The sequence below is a fragment of the Panthera uncia genome, chromosome A2, assembly GCF_023721935.1.
Source record: "Panthera uncia isolate 11264 chromosome A2, Puncia_PCG_1.0, whole genome shotgun sequence".
In the NCBI taxonomy this organism is placed as follows: Eukaryota; Metazoa; Chordata; class Mammalia; order Carnivora; family Felidae; genus Panthera; species Panthera uncia.
The window spans coordinates 62,370,004-62,387,923 of NC_064816.1; the positions used below are offsets into that span (position 1 = coordinate 62,370,004).

Here is a 17,920-nt window from a genome sequence, read left to right on the forward strand (position 1 = left end):
CCTTCTCCCTCCTGTCCCCCAGCCAGTGCCACGGTGGGGCTGAAAAGCTTCTGCGGAACCACGGCAGCCAGAGCGAGCTGCAGGCACAGGCGGGGAATCCACCTGCAGAAAATGCCACGCCAGGTTTCCTAGCACTTTTCCGGAAAACCTAACCAACCCCACGCACAGTGACAGCGAGTTCAGTAAGCAGAGAGGCTAAAACATCAGCCAAGTGTTTATCTTTTCCTTAAACATCAATTACAGGAAAAGTCTGCAGAGGCTGAGAATAATGCTAACCTTCAATTAACAGCAACTTTAAACACTTTTTTTTTTTTTGGTGTCTTCCTAATTAGTAAAAAATTAGTAATCATTTTTATTTCTTTTAAGTTCATTCATTTTGAGAGAGAGACAGAGCACACCCGAGGGGGGAAGGGGCAGAGAGAGGGAGACAGAGGATCCACAGCAGGCTCCGTGCTGTCAGCGCAGAGCCTGATGCAGGGCTCAATCTCACAAACCCTGGGATCAGGACCTGAGCCGAAACCAAGAGTCTAACACTTAACCGACTGAGCCGCCCAGGTGCCCCAAAAGTTAAGAATCTTTAAAAGACTCAACCAACAGTCTGTGGCCCCTCTTTGCAGGGGAGCAGGCCCTGTCTACCCCCACTTGCCAAATGAGGCACAGGGAGCAGAGGACACTTTGCCTGGGGAGGGAAAAATCCCTTGTAACAATAAAGGGATCCACGCACGCTACTCTGAAATTCAGCGTGAACTAAGTGTCATGCAGGAATAATTTAAACCTACCCGAAAGAACAAACACTTAAATAGGAAATTAAACAGGTTTAAAAGCTCATGTTTTCACTATTCCACATGCTGTATTAAAAAGGAAGAATTCTGGGGCGCCTGGGTGGCTCAGTTGGTTAAGCATCCAACTTCGGCTCAGGTCATGATCTCGCGGTTCGTGAGTTTGAGCTCTGTGCTGACAGCTCGGAGCCTGGAGCCTGTTTCATATTCTGCGTCTCCCTCTCTCTCTGCCCCTCCCCTGCCCACGCTCTTTCTCTCTCTCTCTCAAAAATAAATAAACGTTAAAAAAAAGAAGCTGAGGGGTGTATGGGTCCTGATACAGGACACAGAACTTCAAACACTCAAGGGCAAGATGGGGTGCTTACAAGGGAAGCAGCTGACCCGTGCGCATCACCCAGGTGCACGCCAGGCCCCTTTCCGGCTCCAAGCACCCATGACATTTCTCAAGAAGTCGTGTCCACTGCCTCCCTGCCCAGCTGGCTCTCAGTTCACACCGCCGACCCAACAGCACACACCAGGGGGCTACACTGTGGCCTTGACGGGTACGTGACAAACACTGAGCCTTTACAGCTCAAGAGGCAGCCAACGCGAGCAAACACGTACCTTCTAGACGTGATTCCATAATGACCCAGAGGCAGAGGCTAACCAGAACGCTGATCTGGGAAGTTCAGTCTCCGCAGGATGGAGAGTCGAAAGAACACGGATTTCTGGGGGGGACTGAATCACCATGGCGAGGAGGAAAACAGAAGCGGGATACTGGGGTCTGGCCCTAGACAGGTGTTTCTTGGAAGGAGGCAAATTCACTGGCCTCTGTTCCACCGTGGCTCTGGACCTTGCTGGACAGGACATGAATTAAGTACCCCTGGCTCTCCATCACTCAATCGGCCTGCAGGCAGGAACCAAAGACAGTGCCCAGGAGCAGGAAGGCAGAGTGGAGAAGGACTTGGGCCCACGGCCCCACCGCGACCGTCGAGGCACACGCTGTGTGACAGGAGCACACGATAAAAACAGCACGTGGAAAGCACTCAATAAATACAGCTGTTTTTTAGAATTATTGTAGAGCTGTCATTTCCCTCAAACTATCCAGAAGAAATCGAAGACGTCAAGCCCACACCTAAGGGGATGACCTTATTTGAAAAGAAGATGCGTAGGCAAAAAATCAGCATTCAGAGTAGAACAAGCCTGTCTCTCTCTCCAATCAAAAAATATATACTTGTAGGGGCGCATGGGGGGCTCAGTCGGTTGAGCGTCCCACCTTGGCTCAGGTCACGATCTCATGGTTGGTGAGTTCAAGCCCTGCATCAGGCTCTGTGCTGTCGACACAGGGCCCACTTGCTTTGGGTCCTCTGTCTCCCTCTCTCTCTGCCCCTTACCCTCTCATTTTCTCTCTCTCTCTCTCTCAAAATAAATAAGAAAACTTTAAAAAACTAGGGGCGCCTGGGTGGCTCAGTCAGTTAAGCGTCCGACTCCCGCTCAGGTCATGATCTTGCAGTTGGTGAGTTTGGGCGCATGTCGGGCTCTGCACTGACAGCTCGGAGCCTCGAGCCTGCTTTGGATTCTGTGTCTCCCTCTCTCCCTGCCCCTGCCCCACTCGTGCTCGTCCCAAACATAAACAGTAAAAAATTTTTTTAATTACAAATATAATTAGAAATTTAAAATATATATATATATATATACTTCAGAAATTTTTATTTATGTTTATTTACTTATTTATAGCATTTCACTGGTTTCCAGACATTCTCTCATTTTGACGTTTTAAAACACACACATCTTCCAGTTGATCCACATTTAAGGATCATACTTGGTCATCTTTCTCTTCATTTTGACTGGAAAGCGGTCATTAAGTTGACCCCTTATCTCAGGGCATTTTAGGATCAAAGACATAAATGCAAAATCCCAGGGTACACACTGAACGTTTCATCACAGAGGCTCCGAGAACTAAACCCAAGTTGCCCTGAAAATACCTTCCCTCGTGGGTCTCAGGCATGAACACACTCCGGTAGCTACAAAACGTTAAGAAAAACAAGCCTCCGTTACTCAGCAGAGAGTAATGGCCTCTTTGCCTTGATGCTACTGTCATCTGGAAAGGGGACGTCGTGACAGGTAACATCCAAGTCAAGTCCCTGGACGAGGGCCAGCACGCTGCCAGCGACTCGGTTTTCCCATCTTTAAAATCGGTGTCACGAAGGTCGTACCTCACAGGGCTGGTGGGCGGTTCAATGGAAGAACCCAAAACAAGTGCACCCAAGTGCTGAGTCTTTTCCCCGCGACCGCGACCCCGCCCCCCCCCCCCCCCCCCCCCCCCCGGTATACTGCCATCTGTCAAGTCCCCAGCTCTGGGCTGTAGACCATTCACGTGACCTGTCAGGAAATGACGCGGGTCCCCACTGGTGCCCACGAAGCACACTGTTGACACAGACCCAGCCGGCTGGTTTCGCACCTGTCTGTCACCCCACGGCTGGGATCTGCGCAGACAGTGCTGGCCTCCGGGGACCCCAACCCCCAGCCACGCTCCACCTGGGACCAAATTGGTCACAGCTGCTCCCAGCGTTTAAAGGAAAGGGTTTTCAATGGATCCGAAAGTTAGGAAAAGTATAAACACGCATGCTATTTACCAACATGTCGTTGACTAAGTACAGTTCCAATAAACTAAACCAGCTCAGTGCAGTCTGCCAGATCAGAAAGCAAATGGGTTTCCAAACCAAATGCCAGTCTATTTTTTTTTTTTAATTTTTTTTTAACGTTTATTTATTTTTGAGACAGAGAGAGACAGAGCATGAACGGGGGAGGGGCAGAGAGAGGGAGACACAGAATCGGAAGCAAGCTCCAGGCTCTGAGCCATCAGCCCAGAGCCCGATGCGGGGCTCGAACTCACGGACCGCGAGATCGTGATCTGAGCTGAAGTCAGACGCTTAACCGACTGAGCCACCCAGGCGCCCCTATTTTTTAAGTGACTATCCTGCAATCGCTTCAAAGACTTGAAAAGACCATAATCAAATTTACACACATATCGCAAAAGCACTTAAAAATTTCATGTCTAGGGAAGAAACGTACACTCTTTTTTTTAAAGTTTATTTATTTATTTTGAGAGAGAGAGAGAGAGGGAGAACATGAGTGTGCAAATACAAGTGGGGGAAGAGGGGGGACAGAGAGAGAGAGAGAGAGTCAGTCCCAAGTGGGTTCCTCGATGTCAGCACAGAGCCCAACTCGGGGCTTCAACTCATGAACCATGAGATCAAGAACTGAGACGAAGTGAAGAGTCAGACACTTAACCAACTGAGCCACCCAGATGTCCCCAGAATCAAAACTTTAAATAATTTGCAAAACCACTTATAGGTAAGCGTCCCACCTGCTGGGACACTATCATGAAATAAAGATAAGGGATGGGACAACTTAAGGGATGTGTAAGAGCCACAGTGAGGAGAAGGTACCAGCCACAAATTTCTTGGAGAACACAGAGTCCAATAAAACGTCCTTTTGTGTAAGATTAAAACAGAAGAAGGGGCGTCTGGGTGGCTCAGTCAGTTAAGCATCCAACTTTGGCTCGGGTTGCGATCTCAATGTTTATGAGCTCGAGCCCCACGCGGGCCTCAGCGCTGACTGTGTGAAGCCTGCTTGGGCTCAAGTGACTGATGGGATTATTGTGCTTTCTCTGCCCCTCCCCAGTTTGTGCTTTCTCTCTCTCTCTCCCTCTCTCTCTCAAAAATAAATATTTTTTTTTAAAAATGAAGAGGCTACAGAATCCCTCTCCGGTTAAAAAAAAATTAAAAATAAAAAACAAGCGACGGACTTTGGGAATGGAATTCACTTCTAGGGACGGATCCCAAGTCGAGACTACAGGGATGAGGTCATCCCCCGGCCCCTCCAGACACTGCCAGCAGATGGAGGGGTCTGGTGTCCCCAGATGTCCGCGGACCCAGCAGAAAATCCACAGCTGGCTGTGCTCGGCAAGCAGCAAAGCGCCATCCGCGGGCTCTGAGTCTCGTCCCTGCGGCCCCAACCACGAGCGGGCGAGCCAGCGGACACAGGAGGCCCCACGGGGAGCCCCCGTCCGTCCTTCAGCAGGACTTGGCAAACGTCTCCGGTGAAGGGCCAGACGCTACTCAACTCTGCTGGGGAGCCTGAGAGCGGCCACTGACGAGATGTCAACAAATGAGCGTAGCCGTGTTCCCGTAACACTTCATTTATAAAAGCAGGCAGGGGGGCAGGACTGGCCCACGGCCGTCGTCTGCCAGCTCCCGCGCCGGAAGAGAAGGTTCCGGAAGGCTCAGCGCCACGGAACTGAAATGAAGCCAGAGGAGCAACTCGCAGCAACCACTGGGGGCTGGGACAGGATGTAGGAAACGACCCAGCAGGCAGACGGTGGCGGAGAAGGAGCCACCAGCAGGCTCGGGGCTCTGACCTCCACCCCAGCAGGTGTCTCTGTGCGACAGGATCACGAGGACGCTTTCCCAGACGTCTGACTTCGAACACGAGCAACTCAGAAGTCAAGAATGACAATTACAGAAATAAAGCTAAAATACTCAGAATAAATATTTGGAAGTTCAAGCATAAGCCTGATCACCTGTATCACGTTTACACTCAAGCATTTCGGTGCCACAGCACAGCTCAACACTGTTCACGCATTTCACCTGAACCCATCACACTGCCTACTTCCAGCATTCTTCATAAGGATAATAAACGCTGCTTTTGTTTATAGTGAATAGATAAAATGCACCTTGAAATAGGTGCATAATCCCTTCCTCAAAACCCTGGGGGCTAGAAGTAGGTGGGAATTCAGAAATTTTTGGATTCGAGGGGCTCCTGGGTGGCTCAAGTGTCAGACTCTTAATTTAGACTCAGGTCTGTGCTGACAGCTCAGAGCCTGGAGTCTGCTTCAGATTCCGTGTCCCTCTCTCACTGTGCCCCTCCCTTGCTCATGCTCTGTCTCTCTCTCTCTCGCCCTCTCAAGAATAAATCAAAAACATTAAAAAAAAATTAAAAAAAAAGATTCTCCCTCTCATCTCTCTCAGCCCCTCCCCCACTCACAATCGTTCTCTCTCTCTAAAAAACTTTAAAAAAGATTTTAATGGAATGGAGAAAGATAAGGCAGGGTCCAGGGTGGCCTAAGAACGTAACCATTATGCACCTACAGTCCATAGCTCTGAACAAGTCGAATCGAATTCTCCTGTGACGTGAGAAATGACAATACTTCTCAGTTTAGAGCTTTGGGGGTTTCACTTTTTAATTATTTTTTCATGTTTATTTATTTTTTTCATGTGTATTTATTTTTGAGAGAAACAGAGACAGAGAGTGAGCGAGGGAAGGGCAGAGAGAGAGGGAGACACAGAATCTGAAACAGGTTCCAGGCTCTGAGCTGTCAGCACACAGCCCGACACGGGGCTCGAACTCACACACTGTGAGACCACGACCTAAGCCGACGTCGGACGCTTAACCGACTGAGCCACCCAGGCGCCCCGAGCTTTGGGAATTATAAAATTGCAGACCATGGGCTGCAGGCGTCTATTTATAACCCCCTCCCCCCCAGACGCCCTGTTCCTACGTGGCCAAAGTCTAACCTCCCCCACCTCCCCAGGCCAGGATTTTCCTCCCTGCATCCTTCTGCCCAGTCCTGTCTGGGCACCACCCACGGCTCTGGGCGCTTCCTCCAGGGAGGCCTCCTTGACCTCCTTTCTCCCCCACCAGCCTATTTTATCTGCCTCAGAATCATTGTCATCGTTCACAATCATCTTATCTGCCAGCTGTCCCGTGTCCGCCTTCCCAACTAAGACTCATAAGCCTAGGGAACTTGCCTGCCTCGTGCAAAGCCACCCACCCCCCTAGCTCAGACACTGTGTCTGGCACAGTGACCAAGGAATTAAAGGTAACTATCTTGGGCCGGGTGTCCCAGACGTGGTCACCCCCGTGCTGGGCAATTTCCATGCCCTTGCTCCAATCCCCACACGACCTGGACACCATTAACCCTTTTGGGCCAGCAGGGAAACTGAGGCACAGGAGTGTTACAAGATCCACCCCCCCACAAAGGCCACCGAACAACGACAATATCAGATTTTAAAGGAAAACTCTAAGTCTTAAAAGTGAAGCTGTTTGTTCCCTATTCCACCGGAAAGCATGATAACTGAATGCACACGCTAATTTGGGTGCTTCTGGGTCCGTAAAAAAACTCTACATCTCGGCCACTCACTGACCGAAGCCCGTTATCTAATCCGAGCCCCAGCACATAAGGAACAACTCGAGTCAGAAATCCAATAGTATGCTAAAGATCTTAAGAAATTCTTCTCCACGAAGACTTGGGAGATTCCTCTAAATTGCCATAATTGCAGATTGCTCAAGACTGGAACTCACTGTAAATCATGCCATTTTCTGAGAAATTCTGCAACAGTCATCTGATTTTCCAGGAACAGTGGATGCCAACTGCCAAGTCCGGCTGCCGCATTTTTACGAGCGGAGGACCGTGCCGTCAAATGCCACCGAAAGGCACGACTGATCATTTCACTGAGGGGTGACAGAGTTTCACTGGGGTTGCCCCCCACACCCCCTCCACGGCTTTCTGGCTTATGCAGAACTGCCTTGGGCATCGGGGGCGACAATGACAAACAGCTAGTGCGTCTGTGGAGAAACGCATGACCTTTCCTGGGTGCTTCTGCTGTCTCTGTGAGACCCACAGAAGACTGAAAACGGAAGGAGGGGGGTGGAGGGAGGCAAGAGGGTCTTTGTGCCATCACCCTTCCCTCCATCAGGTCCGCTCTGTAACCAGCTGGAGAGGACACCTCTCCACCAACTTTCAGACGGACTCCCTCAGGGACAGTTTTCCACGTAGCGCACTGATCTTTTCCATTTGGAAGCAATGGTGTGAAGTGCAAGGCGGCAGGCCAGATGATGGGTACAATCTGCACCCAGACAACTGGCCACAGCTAAGGGGCCACGGGAGGATTGGACCTATGACCCATGAATGCAGCATGGAGCTTTAACCAACAGGGTGAAGCCTCTTGTTTAAGTTTATTTATTTGGCGGGGGGCGGGGACAGAGAAAGATGGGGGGAGGGGGAGGGAGAGAGAGAGAGAGAGAGAGAGAGAGAGAGAGAGAGAGAGAGAATCCCAAGTAGGCTCTGCACCGGCAGCACAGAGCCCAGTGTGGGGCTCGAACTCACAAACCGTGAGACCATGACCTCAGCCGAAATCAAGAGTCTGACCTTTAACTGACTGAGCCACCCAGGAGCCCCAAGGCCTCTTTTAGGAATAAGCAAGCAACCATGGCTTAAGCAGAACACCCTTCCCACTTCTACTAGGCGCTGGCCCTCTTTTCCAGCTTGTAACTCGTTCTGGCCTCGTCCCAAATTCAGTGGCTACCACGAATGGTATTCCTAACATTCAGCCTTTCTTGGAAGGTTCACTTCACTTTGATACCAAAACAACAACAACAACAAAAGATCGGGGCGCCTGGGTGGCTCAGTCAGTTAAGCGTCTGACTTCGGCTCAGGCCATGATCTCACGGTCCGTGGGTTCAAGCCCCACATCGAGCTCTGTGCTGACAGCTTGGAGCCTGGAGCCTGCTTCAGATTCTGCGTCTCCCTTTCTCTCTGCCCCTCCCCTGCTCCTACTCTGTCTCTCTCTCTCAAAAAGAAATAAACATTAAAATAAAAAAATTTTTTTTTTTTTAAATTAAAAAGAAAGCTCTCTGCAGCCGATGAATAAGCAAATTTTCATCACGGTCGCTAAAAAGTGACTCAACAGACCAAGGGAAGGAAACACAAGTTCAGAGACGTGCAGAACTCCGGTCAAGGGTAGAGCATACGGAAGGGCCTCAAAATCAGGGAGCCATGCTGGAGAGCTGGAGGCCAAGAGAGACAGAGAGAGAGAGAGAGAGAGAGAGAGAGAGAGGCTACAGGTGCTTGACATGCTAAAGGACCGGTAAGGATGAACCAGGCACCATCTGTCAAGTCCCAAGAACCAGGGTTCATTCCTTCAAGGGCAGCTCTCCACCCTGCAGAGTAAAAGCTCAAACAAAACCGTGGTTCAGAAGGTGGGGGCACCCGGGCAGCTCCGTCCCAGGGTTGATCCCAGGGTTGTGGGATCGAGCCTTATGTCAGGCTGACGCTCACGTCGCTGACGGCGTGGGGCCTGTTTGGGATTCTCTCTATCCCCTCCCCCGCCCCTCCCCTGCTCATGCTCTGTCTCTCCCAAAATAAATACATAAACTTTCAAAAAAAAAAAAAAAAAAAAAGAAAGAAAGAAAACATGGTTGTGAAGATGAAGGAAATTAACAGGAAATTCACCGAGCAGCCCAGGAAGAGCCCGGGAAACCAGAGGAGCAGATATGAACTTGTCCTCCACAAACCCCCACCTGATGCTTCCAGGTGGAGGGAAAAAGGACCCAGTTGCGGGGGGGGGGGGGGGGGCTTCCACCCCCAAAGCACAAGCTGCACCCAGGCCAGGACACCTTCCTCTCCCCGCGTGGTGCCCCAGATGCTCAGGTCTCTGGCTGAACATCCCCGCAGCCGCCACTCGAACGGGCCATCTGGAGGTTTGGGGCCCAGCAGACGACCACATGGCGCCTGCTTTATCCCAAACACCTCTTCCCACACATCAGAGGCAAGACTGCGCCACAGTGACAACCCTTTGGAACCCAGAAGCCGTGGCCGAGGAGGACACATGGTAAGATCTTCCAGAACACGCCGGTGACCCCAGTGCAGACATCCCCCCTGGTGACCCGTCGTGGTTACTGACCACACGGGTGCCAGCTCCGCCTGCTGGCATGCGACGTCCACGCTCCCCCATACCTGGTGGTACGGATGGTGCAAGAAGGAATCCGGGCAGCCGGCTAAAGCCATGGGCTCCTTCTTCAGCACCTGCAACAGAGACAGACCATGAGAAGCAGCCAGACGGGACACCACGGTCACTGCTCGCAGCGCGTTCCAGGGCGACACATCCGAGCCGGTGGCCCCTGGACACCCTCGCGCGATCAGGCACTCAGGCGGGAGGTCTGCTCAAGGGGTCCCCGCTTTTCTTCTCACACAGAGACTGGCACCGGCTACGGAATCCTGGGAAGGCCGTCCGCACGGTCACAGGATCCATGGGGCGTGGGGGCCCTCAGAGGGGTGCGGGGGGGCGCTGGCCCCCCGCGGAGGCTCCCAGGGACCGCCGGGCTCCTTTGGTCATTACAGATATTAACACCCTGAAGACCTGATCTTCCTTTGGGGAATATGGATTGAGCCTCATTCCAATCAAGCACCGAGGAAGCTGTGTGTGGTCAGGGTCTCCCAGGTACCACCCGTGTGTATGCTGACTCTCCGGCCACAGCCGAGATCAAACCACTGTTACGGGCATCTGACGCCCCCACTGGTGTCACACTCTCCCTGGAGGCACGGTTCTGTGACTACAATCTCTGACAATGACATTCACAGAAATGGACTTCTGAACGCACATTAAGCCTCTCCTCGCTTCTGTGTGAGCTGCAAGTAACATGAGCTGTATTCAAAAGCCCATCGTGGGGGCGCCTGGGTGGCTCAGTCAGTTAAGCACCCGACCCTTAATTTCGGCTCAGGTCACGATCTCGCAGTTCGTGGGATCGAGCCCCGCATCAGGCTCCACACTGACAGCACAGAGCCTGCTTGGGATTCTCTCTCTCCCTCTCTCTCTGCTCCTCCCCAGCTCGTGTTCTCTCTCTCTCTCTCGAAATACATAAACTTAAAAAAAATTTTTTTTCTTCTTAAAAGCACATTGGCTCCTACAGTGAGATCCCAATAAGCACGAAACACAGACCCTGTCATTTTCGTTTTTAATCTGCTGCGGCACAAACCACATGCCTGATGCATACAAAGCAGACAGTGAATCTCCCTCCCCTGTGACGCAGAGGACGGGTGGGGCGGGGAGGTTAGGGGCAACCAGCAGCTTGGCCGGGACTTGGACGGGTCACCCATTTGCCTCTGAACACAAAAAAACCAAGGCCAAACTTCCATGAAGCGAGCTTCTCCGAGATCCTTCCTTCTAAAGCTCAGCGGTAATCAGAGAGCAGGGGGAGGATTCCGGGAACAGGGAGGAACCAGGGACAATGTCTTCTCATGTGGAAATCATCAGACGCTGAGAACATTTTCAGGAATGGCAGCAATGAACGCTCTCCATCATAATCGGTCCCAGAGGCGCCTGGACCATCGGCCCTTCTTCGGCCCAGCCCTGCTGAACAATTCATAATCCCTGGCCACGAGAGGCTTTTCTCGAGCCTCTGCATTTGTGGCTGTCTTTCCCTGCTCCACCACCAGCTACCTTCCTATGCCCTGTAGGATTGAGCGCAGGGATCACCTCCTCCAGGAAGCCCCCTCAGACTGCCTCTCACCAATCAGCACTGCTCCAAGATGGCTCGCTCAGTCAGTGTCCACTGGGCTTCTGGCATCTGGATCCAAGCCAGTTTCACAAAGAGGGCACTGGTGGTCATCACTGTCAACCCCTTTAGAGCAGGAAGAAAACACAGCAGCTCTAGGACGGCCACCCCACCATGTCCAGGAGCCGCCTCCAACAGGACTACCCACCTCTCCTACGGTGTCCCCAGACGAGGCCCAGGCACAGGCAGGTGTCCTGCTATTCTAGAACACAGGGTCTCCTCTGAGGCTGCCTTTCGGAGGAGCACGAACAATGAACACTAACAAGAATCCCTACAACGAGGCAGCAAGGACACCGAGCTTAAAAAAACACTTTCTGGGGGTGCCTGGGGGGTTCAGTTGGTTAAGCAACTGACTCAACTTCAGCTCAGGTCATGATCTCACGGCTCATGAGACTGAGCTCCACGTTGGGCTCTGTGCTGACAACGCAGAGTCTGCTAAGGATTCTCTCTCTCCCTCTCTCTCAAAATAAACAAATAAATTTAAAAACTTTTTCTGCTCCTATACTCAGAGCATGGAAGGTCCCACTTCCCTGAAGTCATTTTACTACAAGAAAAATAAAGACTATTTAGTCAATGGCTCATTTCTCTCAATGAAAGAAAAAAGGAGAATGGAAGAAACAGGACAGGCAGGAACTGCCCGGGACAAGATAAACTGGAGGCTGGGGGCAGTCAAATCAGAATCAATGCTGTAGACAGTACAGTCCATGGACGCAAAATCCCAGGAACATGGACAACAGACCCCAGGGAGAACGCATCAGAGTGGCAAAAAGGTTGAACAGTCTGCAGTTCGGCGCAAAACTCGGGGTGCAGAGAACAGAGCCCGGCTGAGAAGGGAACACCACCTTCCCCAGCCGATCTCGACCCCGCACCTCTCACGCATCTGGGGCAGAGTGAAGATTCTCTGACCAGACAGTCTGAGTTTTTCAGAATTCAGAAAGGAAGACTCACAAAAGCTTCCCAGGGGAATCCTGAAAGACTCTAGTGGGGCATAAAAGTAAGGACATTCATTCCGTCAACCAAAATAGCAACAAAATCGGGGCGCCTGGGCAGTTCAGTCAGTTGAGCACCCAACTCTTGGTTTTGGCTCAGGTCGTGATCTCGCGGTTTCGTGTGTTCGAGCCCCGTGTGGGGTTCTGCACTGACAGTACGGAGCCTGCTTGGGATTCTCTCTCCCTCTCTCTCTTTGTCCCTCCCCCACTCACGCTGTCTCTACCTCTCTCAAAACAAATAAACCTAAAAAGAAAGATAGCAAAAAATTCGAAGGTAAGACCCAGTCATGGGCTGAAGCATGTCCTCCCCACAATTCAAAAGTTTGAAGCCCTAATGCCCAGGACCCACAACGTGGCTGTATTTGAAGGTGGAGGTCTTTAAAGATGTGATTAGCTTAAAATGAGGTGTTAGTGTGGCCCCCAAGTCAATGTGAGGGGACCTGAGGACACAGACACACGCAGAGGGGCGACCGCGGGAAGACACGGGGAGAAGACGGCCGTCTACACGCCAAGGAGAGGGGCCTCACGAGGTCCCAGCCCTGCCCACACCTCGATCTCAGACTTCAGCCTCCAGAGCCAAGAGGAAATAAATTCTGTTATTTGAGCTGCCCAGTCTGTACAATTCTGTTAAGGCAGTCAGTCCTGAAAAACTAATAACAGACCCAAGATAGGAAAACACTACTAAATTGCTCTTTCAGCTCAAAGGAACAGAAGTGCCCTAAATCTATAACATCCACTACCAGGCAATTATGTTTTCTCTTAAGTGTTTAGGATCCTTTAATCCATCTGCACAGAAACCAGAGAATGACCTGTAAGAGGCTGCTAGGCTGAAGGGAAGAGGGTAGGGGCAATGGAAGCCCTAACAAGATGGCGGGAGGGCCCCACGAGGTAACTTGCCACTCTACTGCATGGGCACAGCTGTGGCTGGTCACCTCCCTCCAGCCTTGGGCAAGGCCAGTAGCCCCCAAGCCTGTAAACCTGCCTGGCCCGTAAGTCAACCTGGGCCTATGGTAGCAAGTCTCATGCGTCCGTGTGTCCAGCATCCAGCCGTTTAATCCCAACACCGACCTAGCTGCTATTCTGGACGTACTCTGGGGAAGTGGTTGACATCTGCAATCACTGGACTTTTAGGCAAAGGGGATTACCCTCCCTACAAGAGGTGGGCCTCGTGCAATCAGCTGAGGGCCTTAAGAGCAAAGACTGAGATTTTGCAAAGAAGGGATCTGACCTCAAGGCTGCAGCAAACTCCTGAGTTTCCAGACTGCCAGCCTGGCCCAGGGATTTCAGACTTCTCAGTCCCCAACAATCACGTCAGCCAATTCCTTAAAATAGATCTCTTTGTATGTACACACACATGTTCGGTGTCTCAGGAGAACCCTGACGTATACACCCCAGCCAACCACGGCCAGATCCCAGGACCACACGTGGTGTCTCCTGTAGGCCTCCCCAGTGCCCATCTGAGTCTGATGACTCTGCGTGGTCAACCTCCCAGCCCCCGGCCCTTCTCCAAACACACCCTCCACCTTCTTCAGCCCGCAGCCTCCTTTCCCTGAGCAGGCTATTTTTCTCCCCTTCGCCCACATCCCCAAGGGCCTTGGGGAGGGGTTAACACCCTTCTGGCCCCTTAAGGACCCTCTCGGCACCTGTGCTAATGGCTGCCCTGTTGCCCCACGCCCCCTTCTGCCACTGCTCCCCACATTCCTTCCAGCTCACTCCGTGCGTGCTGCCCTGCCCAGCCTTGTTTGCCTCCGGAACTCTTGGACATGTTCAACACGTGGAGCCACGTAACTTTCCCCCGAAGCTTCAAATTTAATGGGTGTTGGAGTGCCAGAAATATCACATACACATGCCAATGTTATCACCTAAATACGACCTTTGAAAGCATTTACCAAATGAGATTCCTTCTCAGTCAGAATAACAGACATCCCATAAGTCCTGCTGAGTAGCTCCCTTTGGGATGAGAACACTATAGTTCGATACAGTAAGAATATCAGAGTAATTCGAGTCTCTAATAAAATGTATCAAACCCAGAGCTCTCATCGGATTTAACGGTGAAAGATAGAAAGCTTTTCCCTTAAGATCAGAAACAAGGTGAGGATGTCAGTTTTTGCGTCTTCTACTCAACATAGCATTGGAAGTTCTAGCTAGAGCAATACAGCAAGAAAAAGAAATATAAAGGCATCCAAATTGGAAAGGAACTAATACAATCTCTGTTCACAGACGACACGATCTTATCCATAGAAAACCCTAAAAATTACTAAGACGCACACATAATTAGAGTTAACAAATGCATCAAAGTTACAGAATGTAAGATAACACACTAAAACTAGTTATGTTTCTATACTCCAACAACAAAAAAATCTGAAAAAGAAATGAAGAAAACAAATCCATTTGAAACAGCATCAAGAATAACAACTAGGAATATATTTACCTAATGAGGCAAAACACTTGTGCACTAAATATTACAAACGTCGCTCTAAGACTATAAAGGAAATATAAATATGGAAAACATCCTGTGTTCATAGCTGGGAATATTTAACGGTTTTAAGATGATGACAATACCCAAAGCAATCTACAGAGTCAGTGCCATCCCTCACAAATTCCCCCGGCATTTTTTTGCAGAAATCGATTAAACCTTTCTAAAATTCGTATAGACCCTCAAAGGACCCCAAACAGCCAAAAAAAAAAAAAAAAAAAAAAAAAAAAAAAAAATCTTGAAAAGGTTGAACAAGGTTGGAGGACTCACATTTCCCGATCTCAAAACTGACTACAGGGGCGCCTGGGTGGCTCAGTCAGTTAAGCGGCCGACTTCGGCTCAGGTCATGATCTCGCAGTCCATGAGTTCCAGCCCCGCGTCGGGCTCTGTGCTGACAGCTCAGAGCCTGGAGCCTGTTTCAGATTCTGTGTCTCCCTCTCTCTGACCCTCCCCCGTTCATGCTTTGTCTCTCTCTGTCTCAAAAATAAATAAACGTTAAAAAAAAAAAAAATTAAAAACAAAACAAAAAAAAAAAAAACAAACCCAAAACTGACTACAAAGCTTTGGTGATAAAGACAGTGTGAAATGGCTGAAGGGCAGATGGACAGACCAATGGAATACAACAGAGCCCGCAGAAATAAACCCTCACGTATGATGGCAGGCTGATTTTCAACAAAGGTGTCAGGGCCATTCAATGGGGAAAGGACAGCCTCTTCAACAAGCGGTTTTGGAAAAACTGGATACCCACATGCAAAAGGATGAGGTTGAACTCCTATCTTACACTATCACTGAACATTTATTCAAATGGATCAAAGACCTAAACCTAGAAGTTAAAACTGTAAAACTCTTACAAGAAAGCATAAGAAAAAGTCTTCATGATGTTGGATTTGACAAAGACTTCCAGTTAGGACACCAAATGCATCAGCAACAAGAAAAGACAAATCAGACTTCATCAAAATTAAAAACATTTGTACCAAGGATACGATCAAGAGATGGCAAAAACCCATAAAAAAGGACAAAATAGTTGCAAATCATTTATTTGATAAGGGATTAATATCCAGCATATATAAAGAACACCTACAACTCAACAGTGAGAAAACAGGCCACCAATTTAAAAAATGGCCTTGACTAGACATTTCTCCAGGGAAGATATAAAAATGACCAATGAACACATCAAAAGACACTCAACACCACTAGTCATTAGGGAAATGTAAATCAAACCATGGTGAGATACCACAGAAAACAAGCATTGGCGAGGATGTGGAGAAAGTGAAACCCTTCTCTGCTGCTGGTAAGAATACAAAACGGCGCAGCCTCTGTGGAAAACAGTATAACAACTCTTCAAAAAAATCAAATGGAGAATTAATGTTATGTCCAGAAATTCTATTTTTAGGCATAAGCCCCAAAAGAAGCAAAAGCAAGGACTCAAACAAGTACTTGTTCACCCGTGTTCAAAGCAGCATTGTTACAATAGCGAAAGAGTGTAAACAACCCAAATGTCTATCAACAGATGAATGGATAAGCAAAAGGCAGCATATCCATACGACAGAATATTATTCAGCATTGAAAAGGAATGCAGGTTTGACACACGCTACAACAGGACGAGCCTTGAAGAAGTTATGCTAAGTGAACTAAGTCAGTCAGGAAAGGACAAATGTAGGATCTCGCTTCCACGAGGCCGTCTACAAACAAAATGTAGAAATGAGCAGGGGCTCGGGAGAAGGGAGGGTTAATGGATACAGAGTTTCTGTCTGTGATAATGAAAAAGTTCTAGAAATAGACAGCCATGGTGGTTAGACAACGTTGTGAATGTAAGTAATTCCACTGAATTGCACACTTAGAAGGGGCTAAAATAGGAAATTTATGTTTTATATGTTTTATCCTCTTTTTTATTTTATTTTTTAAGTTTATTTATTTATTGAGAGAGAGAGAGAGAGAGCAGAAACAGAATCCTAAGCAGGCTCTAAAACATCAGTGCAGAGCCCAATGTGGGGCTTGATCTCACGAACTGTCATATCATGATCTGAGCCAAGATCAAGAGTTGGATGATTAACTGACTGTGCCACCCAGGTGCCCCTACCTGCTTTTTTGAAATATAGAAAAGATGGCTGTCCAATGAGCTTCCTTTAATAAAATTTAAAACTTTTGCTAATTTATTTTTTAAATGTAAGCATGAGATTCTGCAGAATTTCTTAGGATGTTAAAACTTGAAGATGGATAAAGCAAGGATTGCAAATATCACTTCTGTACAAACTTTTTAAAAAATCTTTTTTCATGTTTATCTTTGAGAGAGAGAGAGAGAGAGAGAGAGAGAGAGAGAGAGAGACAGAGCATAAGTGGGGGAGGGGCAGAAAGAGAGGGAGACACAGAATCCAAAGCAGGCTCTAGGCTCTGAGATGTCAGCACAGAGCCCGACTCGGGGCTCAAACTCACAAACGGCGAGATCATGACCTGAGCCGAAGTCGGACGCTTAACCGACTGAGCCAGCCAGGCGCCTCTCTTTTTAATTTCCAACATGCTTCCTGGTCACACCAGTTTTACCACTTGGAATTGGTTAAGACTTGTCCGTTTTGGTCTCTCTTGACCAGCAATGCCCTCTCTGCTCTGTGACTCTACGTCACCCAGCTGTCTGGCAGGTGAAATGAAACCCCCACCGCAAGCCCTTGGTAAAATCCATCTTGCCACCAGTACCTGACAAAGACTGAGACCACGGTCGTGATCTGTGCTCTCGTGGAGACTGAAACCCTCATCCTGCTCCTGAGCAAAAAACTTCACTTCTAAACGTCCTACAACAATACAGGCTCGATGACACACTGTGCCACTTTGTAAAGAGTTCCACATTTATTATTTTTTTACGTTGATTTATTTTTGAGAGAGACAGAGCATGAGCAGGGGAGGGGCAGAGAGAGAGGGAGACAAAGAATCCCAAGCAGGCTCCAGGCTGTCAGCACAGAGCCCGACATGGGGCTCGAACCCACGAACGGTGAGATCATGACCTGAGCTGAAGTCGGACACTTAATCCACTGAGCCCCCGAGGAGCCTCACGAACTGCACATTTAAATCATCAGCTGACTTCTCAAAATGATGTGCTTGGTACAGATACTGAGGAAAAGCCTCCTAGGCTGGTTGCTACTAGAGCTTTCTGTAACAATAAACGGCATTCTCTCTAACCGTTGTAGAATGACGAAGAAATTGTACCCGTGACTGCTGTCCTGTCTTCCTTCAATTAAAGAGGCTTACTGCTATGTTCATCTCGCTGTGTGGATTCCATATGTCCTTTTAATTATGAGTCTGTCCTT

General features: G+C 49.2%; 1 protein-coding gene across 4 annotated transcripts in view; it reads right to left on the reverse strand.

Moving 5' to 3' along the window:
* Nucleotides 1-17,920, reverse strand: part of GRB10 (growth factor receptor bound protein 10) — a 150,708-nt gene that overhangs the window by 111,737 nt on the left and 21,051 nt on the right. For 2 of the 4 annotated variants that reach the window (XM_049641232.1, XM_049641233.1), the window contains exon 2: nt 9,559-9,627. The exons of the other annotated variants lie outside the window; for them this stretch is intronic. In XM_049641232.1, the coding sequence (XP_049497189.1) occupies nt 9,559-9,609 (51 nt within the window). In that variant the 5' untranslated portion in view covers nt 9,610-9,627. The remainder of the gene's footprint in view (nt 1-9,558; nt 9,628-17,920) is intronic. 4 annotated transcript variants of the gene reach the window in all.